This window comes from Mauremys reevesii, linkage group 15 (assembly GCF_016161935.1).
Source record: "Mauremys reevesii isolate NIE-2019 linkage group 15, ASM1616193v1, whole genome shotgun sequence".
Taxonomy (NCBI): Eukaryota; Metazoa; Chordata; order Testudines; family Geoemydidae; genus Mauremys; species Mauremys reevesii.
In genome coordinates, this window is record NC_052637.1 from 24,610,996 (window position 1) to 24,628,821 (window position 17,826).

Genomic DNA, 17,826 nt, shown 5'->3' on the forward strand with positions numbered 1-17,826 from the left:
AAAAATAATAATACAAAGTGAGCATGGTAAACTTTGTATTCTGTGTTGTAATTTAAGTCAATATATTTGAAAATGTAGAAAAACATCCAAAAATAGTTAATAAGTTTCAATTGGTATTCTATTGTTTAACAGTGTGATTAAAACTGCGATTAATGGTGATTAATTTTTTTAATCATGCTTAATTTTTTTAAGTTAATCGTGTGAGTTCACTGCAATTAATCGACAGCCCTATATATATATATTTTTTTTCAGTGCTGTACAGCAGACATATCCCATACATCTCTGGGCATGATTGTATCATCTGCATCACAGCTGCACTGCCCTGAAACGCAAATATGTTTCTCCTTTAACCTGATGGCAGAATTTTCTTCTTGGGAGGGAGAGATGGAGCTTGTGATCATCTCCCCACAATTAGCTTCAGGGACAAAAAATAGCTGTTTGGGGTGCGTGAGTTGGCCTGCATTATATTATCTATGTACAAAATGTTGCACAGGGATGTTTTTAAAATAACGTCATTTAGCAAAAAATGCAGGCTGCCATTTAATTGTCAATGTCCACTGTTCTTTTCGGGGGTGGGAGTGGGATTACCTCCATACAATAGAAATCTCCATGTGTGACCACAGAACATTCTCAAGCATAAAGGCATCTTGGAGTTGTACATTCAGAAGTCTTAGCAAGACTAACTGGTGATAGAATTCCACTGTATTTCACAGCTCTAATATTTCTGCAGTGGTGGCATGGTAAGCCTTCAGCCGGCATTTTTTTCTACTACAAACAGAATATACTATTGATTGTATCAGTTGACATGTGAGCGGCTGAGTAGCCTTGAGGAGAAAAAAAAATGTATCCCTTTCTAAAGCTTGTTGCATTTATACAAGGTCTCTACACTGCACACAATAGGACTGACTATCAATGTAGCCCTACATGGCTCTATGCTCCAGCCTCCACGTTCACTGATAATTGTGTGCTTTCAAGGTTATATGGTTATGTAAACTAATGGCAAGGGGAAAAAAATCCCAAACCAAAAAGCTTCATGGTCATGGGTTTCAATAGCCGTTTCTTTTGAAGGATGGCACAAAGGACCTGTGGAACAGGACTGCTTCAGTGGAGCAATAGACTTCTGTGCTGGAGTACATAAAGGGAAGGGAATGTTGTATCTGTATATGAACTGCAAACAGAACAAAAGGAGGATCTTAGATATTCACTGGAAATGGGAAATAAAGGTAGCAATGAGATTTCCATCTTGAGGCTTTCTTTGGGACAACCTCTAAAGGAAACGGTCCTATAGATTTCTTCGGGTGCGTTTGCCGTTTGTATATAATATCTGTATGTGTACACACACACACACACACACCTGAAGGCTTCATAGTTGAAATATCTTTCAGTGTGAATGCAAATGACCCTTTGCTCTTTGTGGAAGACCCGAATTACAGAGGAAGACACGGCACGGGTAAGTATGGAAGAAGCAGTTGGCCATATTGTTTGTGGATTCTCTGGCAGTCTCATAAAGGAATTAGTCCAAGACTGCTTTAGAAGGACAACAATGACCTGCTCTTTTGATTAATCTTAGCTAGCTTTAGTATCGTGTCTATTGCCTCGAGTAATGAAATGACTCAGACGTTCACAGGTGCAAGTATGTTTAGGGAGTATCTGCAGAAGTGTCTCAAAGTAACATTTTCAGCCAAATACTATAAACTTCCATAGCCACATATGGGGTTATACTCAAAGGCACTTCAGCCTTCCTTTGCAGCTACTAGGCTGGCTCATTGAAGTCAAAGAGTCTTTACTGAATCCTGCTGCTGTTTTGGTGCCCCCTACTGGAAAGTGTGGTTCCCAGACTGGGGCACTGTGACAGCTGCCCCACACAGTTCAATATTGTTCATCTGGAAGATGAAAGCACTGTGCTGGTAACAGCTGTGCATGATGCATAGAATTGGGATAACAGTGAATTTATTTGACTTTGATTTCATCTTTCAGACTGAGTCAGTCCCCAAAGGTGCCTCCATGGTGGAATCACCACTTCTTTTGTGTCTCGCATGACAAAAAAACCCACAGAATAATTCACTGACTTTTGTCTTAAATTTAAAACAGCTGCCTACTAGCACTGCCCATCTGCCTCAGTTTTTACCCACAGCGAGCACACTTCTGGGCCGCCAGCTTCCTATGCTCATATGTCAATGACATTAATCTCTCTACCTTCCCATGAAACAGAGTAAGAACTCCTTCGTCATCTTGTCTTTGAAGAGAAGTGAAACCCTAAAAGACTTGATTTTGTTAGCAAAGACCCCAGCTAAAATCCTCAGGAACTTTATAATCTAGTCTTGCTCTGGGCACCAGAAGCTCTCACAATAGACCTGAATCCATGTCAATAGGCTTTTAAAAATCCAAACTGTTTAGTCAAAAAGACAGTGTGAAAGAAAGAAAAAAGCAAAGGGCTGTAATGTTTATTTCAGCCACAATTATGTTTTTGTGTTACCTCCCTCTTCCTGGCAGACAAGGGCTACACGGGGAAAGGTATCAGAAACTGTCGTTTGTCAGGTCATGCCACAGCCCCCTCTCTCTCCTTCTCTTCTCTTTTTTGTTACTAAAACCATCCATCTGCCAAATGTCACTTGCAGATAAGAACTGTCCATTTTAAAATCCCCATTTGTAAATAGATGTTGGCTGACATAATTAATGTCTACCATACAATACAATTTGAATTACAAAGTAAAGGCAATTTAAAAATCAGCCTCCACATGATTACCATTGATACTCAGTCTATAAATTCCATAGCCCCAGGAATTATTTAAATTTCTGAAAATGAATGAAAATCAGTACAAGATGTCTTTCAGGAAAGAGAGACCAGAAGTGGAGCATCTGAGATAAACTAAATAGTCTCTTGAGATAAACATTCCTTGGTGCAGTAATACCTATGGCTCCAGGCCACCATGGGGCTGCAGTGTCTGCTACACTGTCAAGACTGTTATCTGCTATGCCACTGCCACCTACTCAGAACAAATCCCCTTAACTGATAAAGCACATTATGCTGAAGACCCCTGCTTGTCCCGTCTATCGAACTGGGTGGTTTATATGAATGCTGTGGCACTGAACTACTCGGTTCTAAAACCTGAGGAGGTTTCAGTTGGTTGGGATCAAGCCACCACTGCATCAGTATATGGCGTTCATTGAAATGAAAAACCTTAAGGCAGCTTGTGGCCCTCTGGAGCTGGGAATATTCACTATAAATTCTATTTTGCTATATTTGCTAATTAGGAAAAAAATCAGTCAAAACTGACAATCAAGCAACAGGCAAGCAGCAGCAAGAATGTAATTTAAAGCATATATGTGGCTGTTCTCTTCTGTGCGAAAAAAAATAGCTCTGTGTTATTTCCTAAAGATGTCAGTCACTCATGTATCATGGGCAGAAGTGCTTAACGTAGGTCTCACCCAGAAGGAGAATCTAAAACAAAAAGAGGAAAGCTGTACCAATTCTTTCCTCTGACCTTAGCCTAACGCTTATGATTTAAAACAAATTTGCTGTCATTCTCCCCTTCATCAAAGTGAAACAAGTCACTTCAGGGCCTGGATTTATTAGTCAAACAAATAACCTTTTATTTAACTGTAAGGAAATAGTACCACAAAGGATCAGAAGGAGGGGCTTTCAAGGAAGCAGATGTGGCACTGCAAACCACTGTCTGGCAGCCAAGCTATACATAAATAGACCAGATATGTGATGGTGAGAAGCATGTGGTGAGTGGCGTTTATCATACAGCTTTGACTACCTCACCTGCATTCTGCTCACCCCTAGGATTTATGTTCACATTCCAAATCTCCCAGCAGTTTCAAATGGGCACCATTTAAAAATACCAACTTTCCATAGAAATGTTTCTTTCTTTCTCCTGAAATGTGTATTCTGTCCCAAATTACCCTGGCCCAAGTTCCAGGCTAGACGATGTTCACTGACATCTTTAAGTGCTGATCTCTCAAGACCCATCAGGGCTAGAAATGGCAGCAACAGGCCACTGGACATGTTTTGTAAAGCACTTTGAGATCTACTGATGAAAAAAGGCATATAAGAGCGAGGCATTGTTATTATTGGAAATAAGAGAATCCCAGACTTCCAATGGGAAATGCAACACTTCCTTCTTACCTTGGAAGTTGCTGAGACACTAGCCTTTAAAGTTGTGGCATTTTAACGTGCATTTATTTTGGAAAATAAAAATAAATTCCTTAATGGACTTTGGAAATAAAAAAAGGTTGGTCAAATCTGCGGCTTTTGGAACTAAACCTGACTTATTTTCTTTACCTCTGCTGAAGTACAGATGTTATAAACGCTGTTTCAAAAACTGCACCTTCAGCTCCAGAACCACAATCCAGGAAGCGTCTCAAATTATGGCAAAGGAACAACACGATCTTTCAGCAGTAAGCCTTCCTGAACCATGTCAGTGACGTTTGCTGTTTTTTGATATATGGAAGCAGGGCAGTGATGGCTACACAAGTTTGCCCACCAAAGAGGGAAGTGAAAGAAGTTGTAACCTTAACAACTACCTTTGTCATAACTAGAAACATACACAATAATGTGATTGCTCTGAACACTGGTGCTTGAGCAGATTGCAAGGGGAGAAAATCCACAATAAAATGTAAACCCAAGAAATTCCAGTGAAAAGGTGAGTAGCTCTCTTTTCATTAGTGTTCTGACTGCCCTGCTACACATTCTTCATTGTTATTCAGCCGGATATTCAATCCTGTTTTTAACAAGGTGCAAAGGTATTCTCACACCTTTACCTAAAACAGGTTAGGCTAGCTAATTACACTTCATTAACAGGTTCCATGACCCTGGCTATGTGGGTTTAAGAGAATGGGTGCATGTGCTCATATATGTGTGTGAACACACATACAAACCTCTTACAGAGGTCTAATCCTGCAAGTGCTGAGTTCAGGGTGTTTGGCACTGGAGAACTGAGCTCATGGTGAAGTCGTTTTCCACTATTAGTCTATTTTCATTATAAAGAGGAAAGCACTTTTCATATTGCAATGCACTGAAGCAGTCAATTCTAAGTCACTATTATCCACGGTTTGCTATACTCGAGTTCCACCATAGAGATTCATATTTACCCATACTATTTCTGCCGAGCAAGCAGCTCAGCCTCACCCAAACTAACCATGAGGCAAACGTAGGAAGTTCTACCTACCTGGAATTGAGAATGTGGAGTTACTTTAAACACTGTGCAATAGCATACTGATACATGCATAGAAACACAGTGCGACGAAGTGGGGATTTTCCCTTGTTATGTTGTATGTGAGCCTATGTGAGTCTGTTTTGCATGAATGCTGTGTGTGCCTCAGTTTCCCTGTGTATTGCACCAATGTGTAGGTGGTGGGAATAAGGGGGTGTGACTTTTGCGGAGGCTGCTCCAGCTGCCAGGCCCCTGCCCTGCCAGTTGCTACTCCTCCGGCCTTTGTCTTGCTTCTGGGCCAAGAGTCATCTGGTCGCATACTCCTCCTGGGTCTCAGGTTACGAAGGGGCAGCGGGGTAGGCAGCTGGAGCAGCCTGCGCAAAAGTCACACCCCCTTATTGCCACCACCTACACATTGGTGCAATACACAGGGAAACTGAGGCACACACAGCATTCATGCAAAACAGTAAGACTCACATACAACATAACAAGGGAAAATCCTCACTTCGTCACACAGAGGAATTGTCAGACTGTATCAGACCCAAGGTCCATCTAGGCCAGTATCTTGTGTCTGACAGTGGTCAGAACTACATCTACTTACCTACTTTTTAAATATACACAAATATTTATTTAACATTTTTAAAATATTTTTGAGTATTCCTGTTTAGAATTCTGGTTGTTGCAAGCAGTTCAAGAAAAATCTTAAACAAGCCAAGTAGTGAGATGGGTGCATGCTAAACAATTCCATAATCTACATCATCCTGCTAAACTGATTTACATAAAATAAATCCAAAACAATTGTTACATTTCTCAATGGGCCTGTTACCTGAACTACACGAGTTTCACTTGAATATAACAAATTAGTGATACTTTTAGGCTGTACGTTCCTAATTGGCAGGAAAAACAAGCTCCAATTGTCTCAGAGTTTAGCTTGTGAACAGATCAATGTTTATATGTGATGTAAAAATAATTCACAGTTACTTAAAGGAATCTCCACATCTTCAGGACGGGAAAAATGGAACTTTGAGAGTTTAAAAGGAGGCAGTTAAGCAATCTACCAATAAATTAACATTCTAGGATAGTTTCTAGAATGTGGTGAGATAGTGGTACACCTCACAGGACTTTTCCTGCAGAAACCCTCCAGCCCCCCCTCACCCCACAACTGAAGTCGACCTAACTTGATCTGTTTCTATTCTGAATTTCTATAACATTTTGTTCTATTCACAGCCCACATGCTGGGTCAGTGCTCTTCATCCTGATTTTTGTTCCCAGACAGTCTCAGCATATATTCTATGGAACTCATCCTGCAACCGGTCCTTTGTCTCTAAAGCCCTCTAAAGGCAGAATGACAGGATCTCTGTTTACTTCTTCAGTCCTAATATGGTACAGAGCCATGCATGTTTGCCAACACAAACAAGTCTTTATTAACTACATGGAATACAAACCAGTTTTTGTGGCATTGTGCTACAATATGTATTGCATCATCCTCTGCTAATACCTGTGCTTAAGGGAAACCAATAGTTTTTGTCTCCAGGGTGGTTATTTTCAGCTGTCCCAAATGCAGTAATGGCAACTGCCTGTCTCTCCAATTTGAGACTTATATTTCATACTCACCAGCATCAAGGCTGCCGGTAGCTGCAGTCCAGCCCATGATGGGGGGAATGGCACCAACGACAGCTCCCACCCACGTGTTGACGATGCTCATTCTTTTCATCGGTGTGTAACAACACGTGTACAGGAAAATGTTGAAGGCTCCCAGTGCCCCAGTGAGAGGATTTACTCCCAGCGTCAGCAGGGCGATTCCTGGAACTGCACAGGAGGCGGCAAAGGACACTGCAAGCAGAGGGCTGTAGGGAAAAAAACAAAAGCAGAGGACACACATTTGTTAGCAAAAGAGCCTGCGGTCACCCTCCCCATCCCCATATCTCTTTAGAGCAAAAGCTAAAGTTAAGGTTGCAAAACATTTTCCATTTCCAGCATTGTTTCCAAGATGCTTGTAGCTTTTTTCTTTTATGGCTGAAATTTCCACACTAGACCTCTGACCTAAGGTGAGCCTTTCCAGAAAAGCCGAGCCAATTCCACTGAGTGGCTTTAGAGTTTTAACTCATGGGACAAGTTCACTAGTTCTGACTCTAGTGACCAGTGCTGATAACTCAAAAATGCCTGACCTGTGTCAGTTTATAGTACTTTTCATGTAAAGGGTCCTCACTGAGAATTAGTACCTTAACAATTTGGTAGCGACCTTAGTAAGTTACGAGCATGTGGAGCAAGCACATCACGAAAAATGCCTCAAGTTTGTGTGTTAAAAGCTACTGAAGTAATAAACGTTCAGTGTGGCAGAGAAAGTGAATTGTTGTGGCTCTGTCAGAATTTCAGTTGATTACAACATTTGCGAGGTGCTTTTTTTTGGAAGGTTTGAGAAGAATCAATTCAATTATTTTGGAGTTTTCTAAGTACTGTAGAAGTAAGCAGTTTTTTGGATTTACTAAAACATGGCTGAAGTATCCAAGTTCAAACTTGGCTGGTGTATTTCACCAGGGGAAATTTGACAAAATAACTTTACAGCGACAAAATCAAATTAAGATTTATTTTCTGAGAGCAATAGCAACCAATTGGTTTCCATTAGAAACTCTTGTTTTCCAAGGGTCAAACTCAGAGAAGGAAATGGTAGTAACTCTATTCAAGTTCCACTCACAACCCCAGAGTAGCTGGAAGTTAATGCTGACAATTTAAATAGCCATTATTAGGCTTCAGAATAAACACCCAATGAGATGGACAAAAGCAGTTCAGGCCATACTTAGACCAATTATTTCAATCAGTCAGCAAATCCACACTGTCTGGGGTCTCAACACTGGTGCCAATATAAGGGGCCTGAAATTCCGCTCACCTGGATCAGTGTTACACCATTATTGCTCCACTGACTTCAGTGGAGACACACCTAGCTTACAGTGGTGCACATGAGAGGAAAATGTGATGCAAGTGGAAAAGGCTTCCCTCTGCTTCAGTTAGTGGAAAGGGAAAACTGGCAGAAAAGTGGGAGAGGCATGAAAGGGAGGAAGGTAGTACTATATTAAGTTAGCCACCTTTAATAACCTGTACGCTTTCCAGTACACATTTTACAATAAAATTAATACATTTAGCTAAAAGTTTACTGGGAACAGGAATAGAAAATACACATTGACAATATAGCTGAGTTAATAACACCACAAGAGCCTTAACTTTACAATTCTAGACTCTTAAAACTATACAGCCTTCACATTCCATTATCATGTTTTGCATTCAATATTCTATGTGCTTTTAGCAGCATGCTTCTCCCCCACGAAGTCTTTAACCCTGCTGTGTGCTTTGCAGCCAGCGCTCCATGCTCAGCTGTGGAAGTCCAGCTAGCAGTGAAGATGAATTTTAATAAGCCATTGTTAATAAAGAAGCTAAAGGTTTAGTTCTGATTTTTAAAGCCCTGGTCAGGCCATTTGCATCCCAGCATTTTATAAATGCTAGAATAGTCAGAACTATTAAGATGGGCAAACTTCAGGTCAAAATGTTGGAACTAAATAAAAGTCTGTCTTCAATTTAAATTAAATTGACTAAACCAAGAGTTTGATGACATGCAGGAAGACAATTTCGCCAGCTTTTCAAATCCAGCAACAGATTTTAGATTACGTAGCGCGGAGGGAGTGTCATCATTTCCTTCAAAGATAGCAGTAAGCAGCCCCAGTGTTCTTGGTACATTACAAATATAGGTAAGGTACTGTGTTGTCATCCATCGACAATGAGATGTAGATTTGAGAATTTTGCTAATGGGTAACACTATAAAAGGACCATACGGTGCCGTGTGTTCTTTAGTTTTACTGTTAGCTGTGGTTTTTTTACAGGACTGCCGCAGAATACAATATGCACAGTAATTTGCCTCAATGCCATGTCTACACATGCTACGATTTCTCATCATTGCCTCTGCACAGCAAAAGCCTGACTTGGCAAAACAAATATAACTCATTTAGTTCCTGAGTAAGGTAGAGCTGGACTGTAAATTCCCAAATGACACGAGTGATAAAGAAAATGTGTATCTACTGCTGTGAAGACAAAGGACCAGCTTCAGCCCTTGCACGCCATGTAACCCTGACTCACTTCAACGGGGCATTAATGAGGGCAGAATTTGGCCCAGCGTGGTGAACACTGCTCTTGCTAATAAAGAGCGGTGACTCCAGTCTGTCTCTTTATTCCAGACTAATCCTACACTGATCCAGTGGCACAAGAATAGCAGCAGATCCAAGCACTTCACCATTCCCCGTGTGCAAAGCAAATGGTAGAGCTGCCTGCGAACAAGCCTGGCACCAGAGGGAAGTCGATAAGTCTGTTCCTCCTGCATAGTTGACATGGATCAGAAACAGCCAATGCTGAGTGTAATACCCAGCCTATCAGCCTCATTATACTAGAGCTGCGAGCTGCTATCATGAATGGCTATTTTTTTGGTTTCTGTCATTGGGCGTAAGAGGGTACGACCTTGCAGATCAAAATACAGTCACAACAGGTCGCAGTTGTGTCTGGATAAGAGAGAAGCCTAGTGGTTAGAGCATGAGACTAGAATTCAGGAGTCTTGGGTTCTATGCTGTGTGGCCTTCGATAAATAATTTAACCTGTAAAATAGTCATCATGCTAAATGACCTCACAGGGGTGCTGTGAGGCTAATTAATTAATGTTGGCAAAGTACTTTGAGATACTCAAACGAGACATGCTACAGAAGTACAAAGTTAGTGTATAATCATCTGGGTTATGAAATAATTTAACCTTTTAAACTGGGACACAGGATTGACTAATATGCTTGCTGGTATTACACACTGGCACTAACAAATAAGGAGACTGGCTATAGAAAGGGATGAGTTTGGTTGTGAGCTCATTCCCTAGCACCTGGACATGGTAGAGACTTGCAGTTCTGCACAGAGCCACAATAGCTGGGGATGGCCATTTCGTGCTCTCTTGGAACCCTTCTGCTTCACCCACCCCTCCTGACCAATGCTTGGGGTGATATCTGGCTCTAGAGGGTAGATCCCTACAGTAGGGGATATTTTTTGTGGGACTGTGTTGTGGGTGGCATGGAAAAGACAGTGACGGGAGAAGGACTTGGAGATTTCTTGGGAAAAATAATAGAAAGGTTTGGACTTGAATTTTTAAACATCTGCCCCGCTTGTTGATGATCTTTTTGCTCAATGATTCATTGGCACTTTAGTGTTGGTTACAAAATAAAAAAAATAAGTGATTCAGCGATAAATAATTCCCAACCCAGCTTAACACCAGACTCAGCTATTTCTGATCTTTCCACAAAACTAACACCAAAACCAAGCCCAAAGTACTAATCATTATTATTCAAAAGAGCAATATGTGCAAACTGCAGTTCCTTCAGGAAAAGGTAAATATTTAGTGTTTGTTATTACAATTTTCAAAAACGTTCACGGCTGCCAATCGGTCAGAGCTTTGAGGATGATACTTCCCAAGGGAAATATACATCTGCTCTGAGAAATTCCCACCAAGAAGCTGAGAGATAGGAGATGACTATTACAACTGCTCAGGGAAATTTCCGTCAGGATGTCCTGAGAGCTCAGACAGACCACTAGTACAAGCACTTCCCAGAAGTCACAAAGCAGTTTGTACTGGTGCTTAAAGGAAATGCCTTTGACATAAAGTCTCGGGCACCATTTTTTGGCCTGTACAAAACAACTTTTTTGTTTATTTTAAATCTTTCCAATAATGGCAGATAATATACATACCAGCGTGTGTGTGCATGTATATTATATTACATTCATACTTAAATGCTCTCATTGTTACAACTAAAGGAATTAATATCCTTAGTCAGTTACTAGTTAACTAATCCCTATGTAGAAAATTAAAACCCAAGAACAAATCCTCTTAAGGATCCAGTATGCAGGAAAGATACTTTTACATTAAAATAATTATTAAAAAATGCCGACAAAAAACTACTCATTTGGGCTCTTGATTAAATACGAAAGTATTTCCCTGAAAAGAAAATGATCAGTTTTAAAAAGGATTTAAAATCTAAATTTAAACAGTATTTATTTGAATGGTATTTTCCAAATGTCAATAATATTCTGAGCAGCTAGTGTATGTAAAACTATTGTTTGTGAGACAGTCTATCGACAACACTTCTAACGTGCCAGTTTAGGCAAGAGAAAAACTGTATTTAATCCCCTCCCCATTACCATATCTAACAATGTATCACAAACAGAACAGTCTCTATAGATAACCCTTGACAGCATGTACACTAAATAATCCATCCATCCTCCAGGTATTTATTTCATGCTCATCATGGTGGTATCTGAGTGCCTTACCAAACTAAAGAACAGCAGACTACACAAGATTAGAATCCCCTCTTCTCTATTTCTCAATTCAGGATAAATCAGTGTTGTCTGAAACTAAATATAACAGAGACCTTTAAATCCACTTGGCTACTCACAAGCAGCTCCAAGTAGGGAGATTTCATTCACCATTTGCTGCTTGACTCTCAGGCTCCCTTGGCTACAGGTGCTACACATCCCTATTCACTATACTGCTACCTTTTCCCAGAGAGCACTGCAGGAAGACACAATGTGTGGTCAACGGGCAATGTATATGTGGTGCTTGTTGCCCTCCTAATATTTCTGAGGTCTGCCCATGCCACCCATGGACAAATCTGGTTCCCACATAGGCTAGGGGAAACTGCTATACTCCTACTCTACTGCTATACTCTACTACCCAAGATCCACAAACCCGGAAATCCTGGACGCCCCATCATCTCGGGCATTGGAACTCTCACTGAAGGACTGTCTGGATATGTAGACTCTCTACTCAGACCCTATGCTACCAGCACTCCCAGCTATCTCCGTGACACCACTGATTTCCTGAGGAAACTACAATGCATTGGTGACCTTCCAGAAAACACCATCCTGGCCACCATGGATGTAGAGGCTCTCTACACAAACATCCCACACACTGATGGAATACAAGCTGTCAGGAACAGTATCCCTGATGATGCCACAGCACAACTGGTTGCTGAGCTCTGTGGCTTTATCCTCACACACAACTATTTCAAATTTGCTGACAATATATATCTCCAGACCAGTGGCACCGCTATGGGCACCCGTATGGCCCCACAATATGCCAATATTTTTATGGCCAACCTGGAACAACGCTTCCTCAGCTCCCGTCCACTCATGCCCCTTCTCTACTTACGCTACATCGATGACATCTTCATCATCTGGACCCATGGGAAGGAGACTCTGGAAAAATTCCACCACGATTTCAACAGCTTCCACCCCTCCATCAACCTCAGCCTGGACCAATCTACACGGGAGGTCCACTTCCTAGACACCACGGTGCAAATAAGTGATGGTCACATCAACACCACCCTATACCGAAAACCTACCGACCGCTATGCCTACCTTCATGCCTCCAGCTTCCATCCCGGACACACCACAAGATCCATTGTCTACAGCCAAGCACTGAGGTACAACCGTATCTGCTCTAACCCCGCAGACAGAGACCAACACCTAGAAAATCTCCACCAAGCATTCTCAAGACTACAGTACCCACACGAGGAAATAAGGAAACAGATCAACAGAGCCAGACGTGTACCCAGAAGTCTCCTACTGGAAGACAAACTCAAGAAAGAAACCAACAGGACTCCACTGGCCATCACATACAGTCCCCAGCTAAAACCCCTACAACGCATCATCAGGTATCTACAACCCATCCTGGACAATGATCCCACACTTTCACAGGCCTTGGGTGGCAGACCAGTCCTCGCCCACAGACAACCTGCCAACCTGAAACATATTCTCACCAGCAACTGCACACCGCACCATAGTAACTCTAGCTCAGGAACCAATCCATGCAACAAACCTCGATGCCAACTCTGCCCACATATCTACACCAGCAACACCATCACAGGACCAAACCAGATCAGCCACAACATCACCGGTTCATTCACCTGCACTTCCACCAATGTAATATATGCCATCATATGCCAGCAATGCCCCTCTGCTATGTACATCGGTCAAACTGGACAGTCTCTAAGGAAAAGGATAAATGGACACAAATCAGACATTAGGAATGGCAATATACAAAAACCTGTAGGAGAACACTTCAACCTCCCTGGCCACACTATAGCAGATCTTACGGTGGCCATCCTACAGCAAAAAAACTTTAGGACCAGACTTCAAAGAGAAACTGCTGAGCTCCAGTTCATCTGCAAATTTGACACCATCAGCTCAGGACTAAACAAAGACTGTGAATGGCTTGCCAATTACAGAACCAGTTTCTCCTCCCTTGGTTTTCACACTTCAACTGCTAGAACAGGGCCTCATCCTCCCTGATTGATCTGACCTCGTTATCTCTAGCTTGCTTCTTGCTTGCTTATATATACCTGCCCCAGGAAATTTCCACCACTTGCATCCGAAGAAGTGGGTATTCACCCACAAAAGCTCATGCTGCAAAACGTCTGTTAGTCTATAAGGTGCCACAGGATTCTTTGCTGCTATACTCCTATCTATATATTTATACTGTGACCATCCACATGGTAAAGCACTGCATTCATATATAAAAATCTTTCACCATGATAGATGCTAGTAATAATGCACAAGGGTCTGCTGTCATACTACATAGGAGTGTATCTTAGGAGCATACTGATGGGCCAGAAAAATATCTTCAGGCAACATGGCTCTACCAGAGACTACAGCAATGACAATTCCGGGACGGAAGGATGGTCAAGTTACACGACTGAAAGCCAGGATGACGTAGGGTCTGTTCCTAGCTTGGTCAAATCACTTAGAAGCTCTGTGCTTCAGTTCCTAGGGACTACAGTAACCTACAGTAGTAAACTAGGGACTACAATGCCTACTTCAGAGGGGTGTCATGAGGCTAAATTTATTAACATTTGTGACGTGCTCTAACATCCTCCTATGGAAGGCAATATATTAGTAATGACTCTTACTATTGTTCCCAGGTAGTTGAAATGTATTGATTGATCTCCAATAGAGTCCAGCTGAGGCAGACCCTTTCCAATCCCACATCATCCACAGGACCCAAAAGGAAGAGGAATAAAGGCTCAGTTTTCTATTCATACAATACAAAGCTGCCACTGGCACGGTGGGATTCCAGACACTGTCAATCAGGCTGAGGAGAATCACTCAAGGATAGCTTGGGGAAGGTAGGGAGCAGACAGGAGGGAATCCCACAGGAGTAAAATTCAGGCTTCCACGCCTTACACAATTGCTAGGCATTCACCTGGAACCCTACATATCATGTGTGGCGGATTGTGACTTCAGAAAACATAGCAGCCTGCTGTCCCCTAATTCATGTGTGCCTGACAGGTCTTTGCGCACGCGCGCACACACACACACACACACACACACGAACACTTAGGAGTCATGAATTCCTGGGTTCAATTCTTTACTCTGCTACTGACTCTCAGCTGACCTTGGACAAGTCACTTTAATTTTCTTGTGTTTGATTGCCCAGCTATACAATTAATATATTTACCTATCTCACAGTAGTGTTGGGAAGCTTAATTAATGTTTATAAAGTTCTTCTATATTCTCAGGTCTCATCTAATATCCATATGAAATCTTAGGCTAACACTTTGTGAATATAAGACATATACTGGATGTACAACCTTAGCATATGTTAAAACTTTACTACAATTTAAAAATCAACATGGAAAATGACAAAAATTCAAAGCTTAAGAAAATTAGTGTTTGAAAATCAGGAAATTAGATTGTTGTTTTTCAAAGAACCTAAGCATCAATAAATAATTAAGGTTCTAACATCAAACCCCTTCTCCCCCTGGAATGCCCCCCCACATATACATACATATCTATAGATACATAGACATACAAACCTGATACAATGAGCTTAATTTGTGACCTAGCACTAATGGGTAATTGTGCATGTAAAACATGTATTTGCATATAAGACTAAGCTTGAGTGTAAGTGCCCATTTGTGTCTGCTTGCATATTTTGTAGGAGAAACCTAAGTGCCTATATTTGAAAATGGGATTCAAAGGAGACCACACAAGTAATAAACTAAGACCCCTTTCCTCCCTGCCTGCCAAAACCACCCCCAACAACCCCTATCTGAAGAGCTTAATTTGTGACCTTGCACTAATGGGTAAGACAAAGACAAAAAAGGGTGGCAGGGGAGAGAGAAGCACAGAGAGATTAAATGACTTGTGCAAGGTCACTCAGCTGCTTAATGGCACCTCACCCCAAGTCTCCCAACTTTCACTCCAGAGCCCTATTCAATAGGCCCCACTACATCTCAATAAAAAAGGTAGCTGTTGTTTGCCCTGTTTTTCCCCCCAGACACCATGGAGAACTGGAAGGATGTAATCAGTGATGCCATGGGGGACGTGATTATCTTATCCATACTGTTTTGCTTTTGCTACCACCTATTAACTCAAATTCCTACACAAACAGCTGGGAGTAAACGATGGCTTTGTTAAAGATTCAATACCCTGCCTTGTCAATTACAGACAGAGAAAGCTCTCACACCCATTAGGAATCCCGATAAGTCCTCCAGCAAAAACAGGGGACAACAAGCTTTATATTCCTGATATTTTCCAATGTAAACAAACCTAACACAGTCCCCAGCCCCCTCCCCATCCTCCTTTTATCTTTAAAAGGGGGTGGTCGGGGGGGAAACGGTTACTTACCTGTATTGTAACTGTCGTCCTTTGAGATGTGATGCACACAGGTATTCCAAGCAGGTGTGCATGCACCCCGCACACTGAAGCTAAAGAACTTTGCCTAGCAGTACCCATGGGGCGGCGCTCACACTCTTTACTCTTAGCCCCTCCCCTGACTATGTAAGAGCAGCAGCGCCCCAGCCCCCCTCAGTTCCTTCACACCGGATGTCATTAACACAGACTTCAATGCAGAGGGGAAGGAAGGTGTGTTGTGGAATACACGTCTGTATCAGATCTCGAAGGCCAACAGTTACAATATAGGTAAAACGCCATTTTTTCTTTTTGGAGTAGATGCAGCGGTTATTCGATGTAGATGACTCACAAGCAGTGCCTGCAAGAGGTGGGGTTCAGAGTCTATTTAGATAAGGACTACAGGATTGCCTCCCCAAAGTTTGCATCTGTATACAGGAGCAATGGCATAGTGGTTTGTAAATATATGTACAGAGGACCAAGTGGCAGCCGTGCAAATGTCCAATATAGGAACGTCACTGAGAAATCTCATCATCATCATCAGGACCCTCGTGGAATAAGCCCGCACCCTTTGAAGAGGTGCAGTCTGAGCTACTTTGTCTGCTGTCATGATACAGGAAGTTATCCACCTGGAAATTGTCTGTGTAGAGACTGCTCATCCCTTCATTTGGTTCGCATATGAAATAAATACATGAGATGAAGAATGGAAAGGTTCTATCCAAGTGAAAAGCCAAACATTGCCTAACATCCAACGTGTGAAAATACTGCTCATCTGGGGTTGACTGCAGCTTAAAGAACATTGGTAGATATATAATTTGGTTCAAATGAAACTGAGAAACCACTTTGAACAAAAACTTAGGGTGCGGCTCCAAGGTTACTTTGTTTTTGGAAAATTGTAAGGAGGCTCTGCCATCAAAGCCTGCACCTCTCACATTCTCCTTGTAGATGTTATTGCCACAAGGAAAGCAGTTGTCTGACACAGAAGGGAGAATGAAGAAGTGGACAGAGACTTGAACCGGAGGTCCCATAAGAGCAGCTAAGAACATTAACGTCCCACAAAGAAACCGGTACTTTCACAGGCAGGTGGAAATGAGTCATTCCTTTCAAGAACCTCACTACCATAGAGTTTGAAAATACTGACTTCCCATGGATGGGTAGATGAAACACCGAAATCGCCACAAGGTGCACTCTCAACAAACTAAGTGCAAGACCAGAAGACTGAAGGTGTAACAGGTGCTCCAAGATGTCCTTCATATAAACCATCTTTGATTGAACTCCCTGGGCTAATGACCACAGCAAGAACCGCTTCCATTTGGCCAAATATGCTGTTCTTGTGGAAGGCTTTCTACTGTTAAGCAAGATTTGCCACACCACCTATGAACATTGTTCCTTCTCATCTAACCAAGCAGCACCCACGCCGGGAGATGCAGGGAGCTGAGTCCTGGATGCCAAATCTGACTGTGATGCTGAGCCAGGAGGTCAGGGTGAAAAGGAAGGAATATGGGAGACTGAACCGATAAAGTGAGGCGGTCGAAGAACCAACACTGTCTTGGCTACACCGGAGCAATGAGAATGAGCTTGGCATGATCCAATTTCAGCTTGAGAATGATCTGCAGGATGATTGGTATTGGAGGAAGAGCACCCAAGAGTGCCAATTCCCAGCTCAGGTGAAAAGCATTAGTCAGAGAGCCCAGACTGAGACCCCCTCAACAGCAAAACAGGCAGCATTTCTTGTCTCTTGTGATGGTCAATAGTCAGAGTGCCCCAAACTGCAAAGACAGCACAGGATGCTAGGCTTCTGAGACCACATGTGATTCAGGGAGAAATTTCTGCTGAGGTGATCTTCCAGGTGATTCTGGATCCCAGGTAAGTGATCATCCATGGGGAATATGTTTTCCCTGATGCAAAACTGCCAGAGCCTGATCACCTCCTGATAACAGCATGTTGGAGTATGCTTCCCCACC

At 42.2% G+C, this 17,826-nt stretch overlaps 1 protein-coding gene across 6 annotated transcripts in view; it reads right to left on the bottom strand.

Moving 5' to 3' along the window:
- LOC120383687 (protoheme IX farnesyltransferase, mitochondrial) overlaps positions 1-17,826 on the bottom strand; it is a 196,451-nt gene that overhangs the window by 9,747 nt on the left and 168,878 nt on the right. For all 6 annotated transcript variants that reach the window (XM_039501856.1, XM_039501857.1, XM_039501854.1 and 3 more), the window contains one exon: positions 6,774-7,006. In XM_039501856.1, coding sequence (XP_039357790.1) covers positions 6,774-7,006 — 233 coding nt within the window. The remainder of the gene's footprint in view (positions 1-6,773; positions 7,007-17,826) is intronic.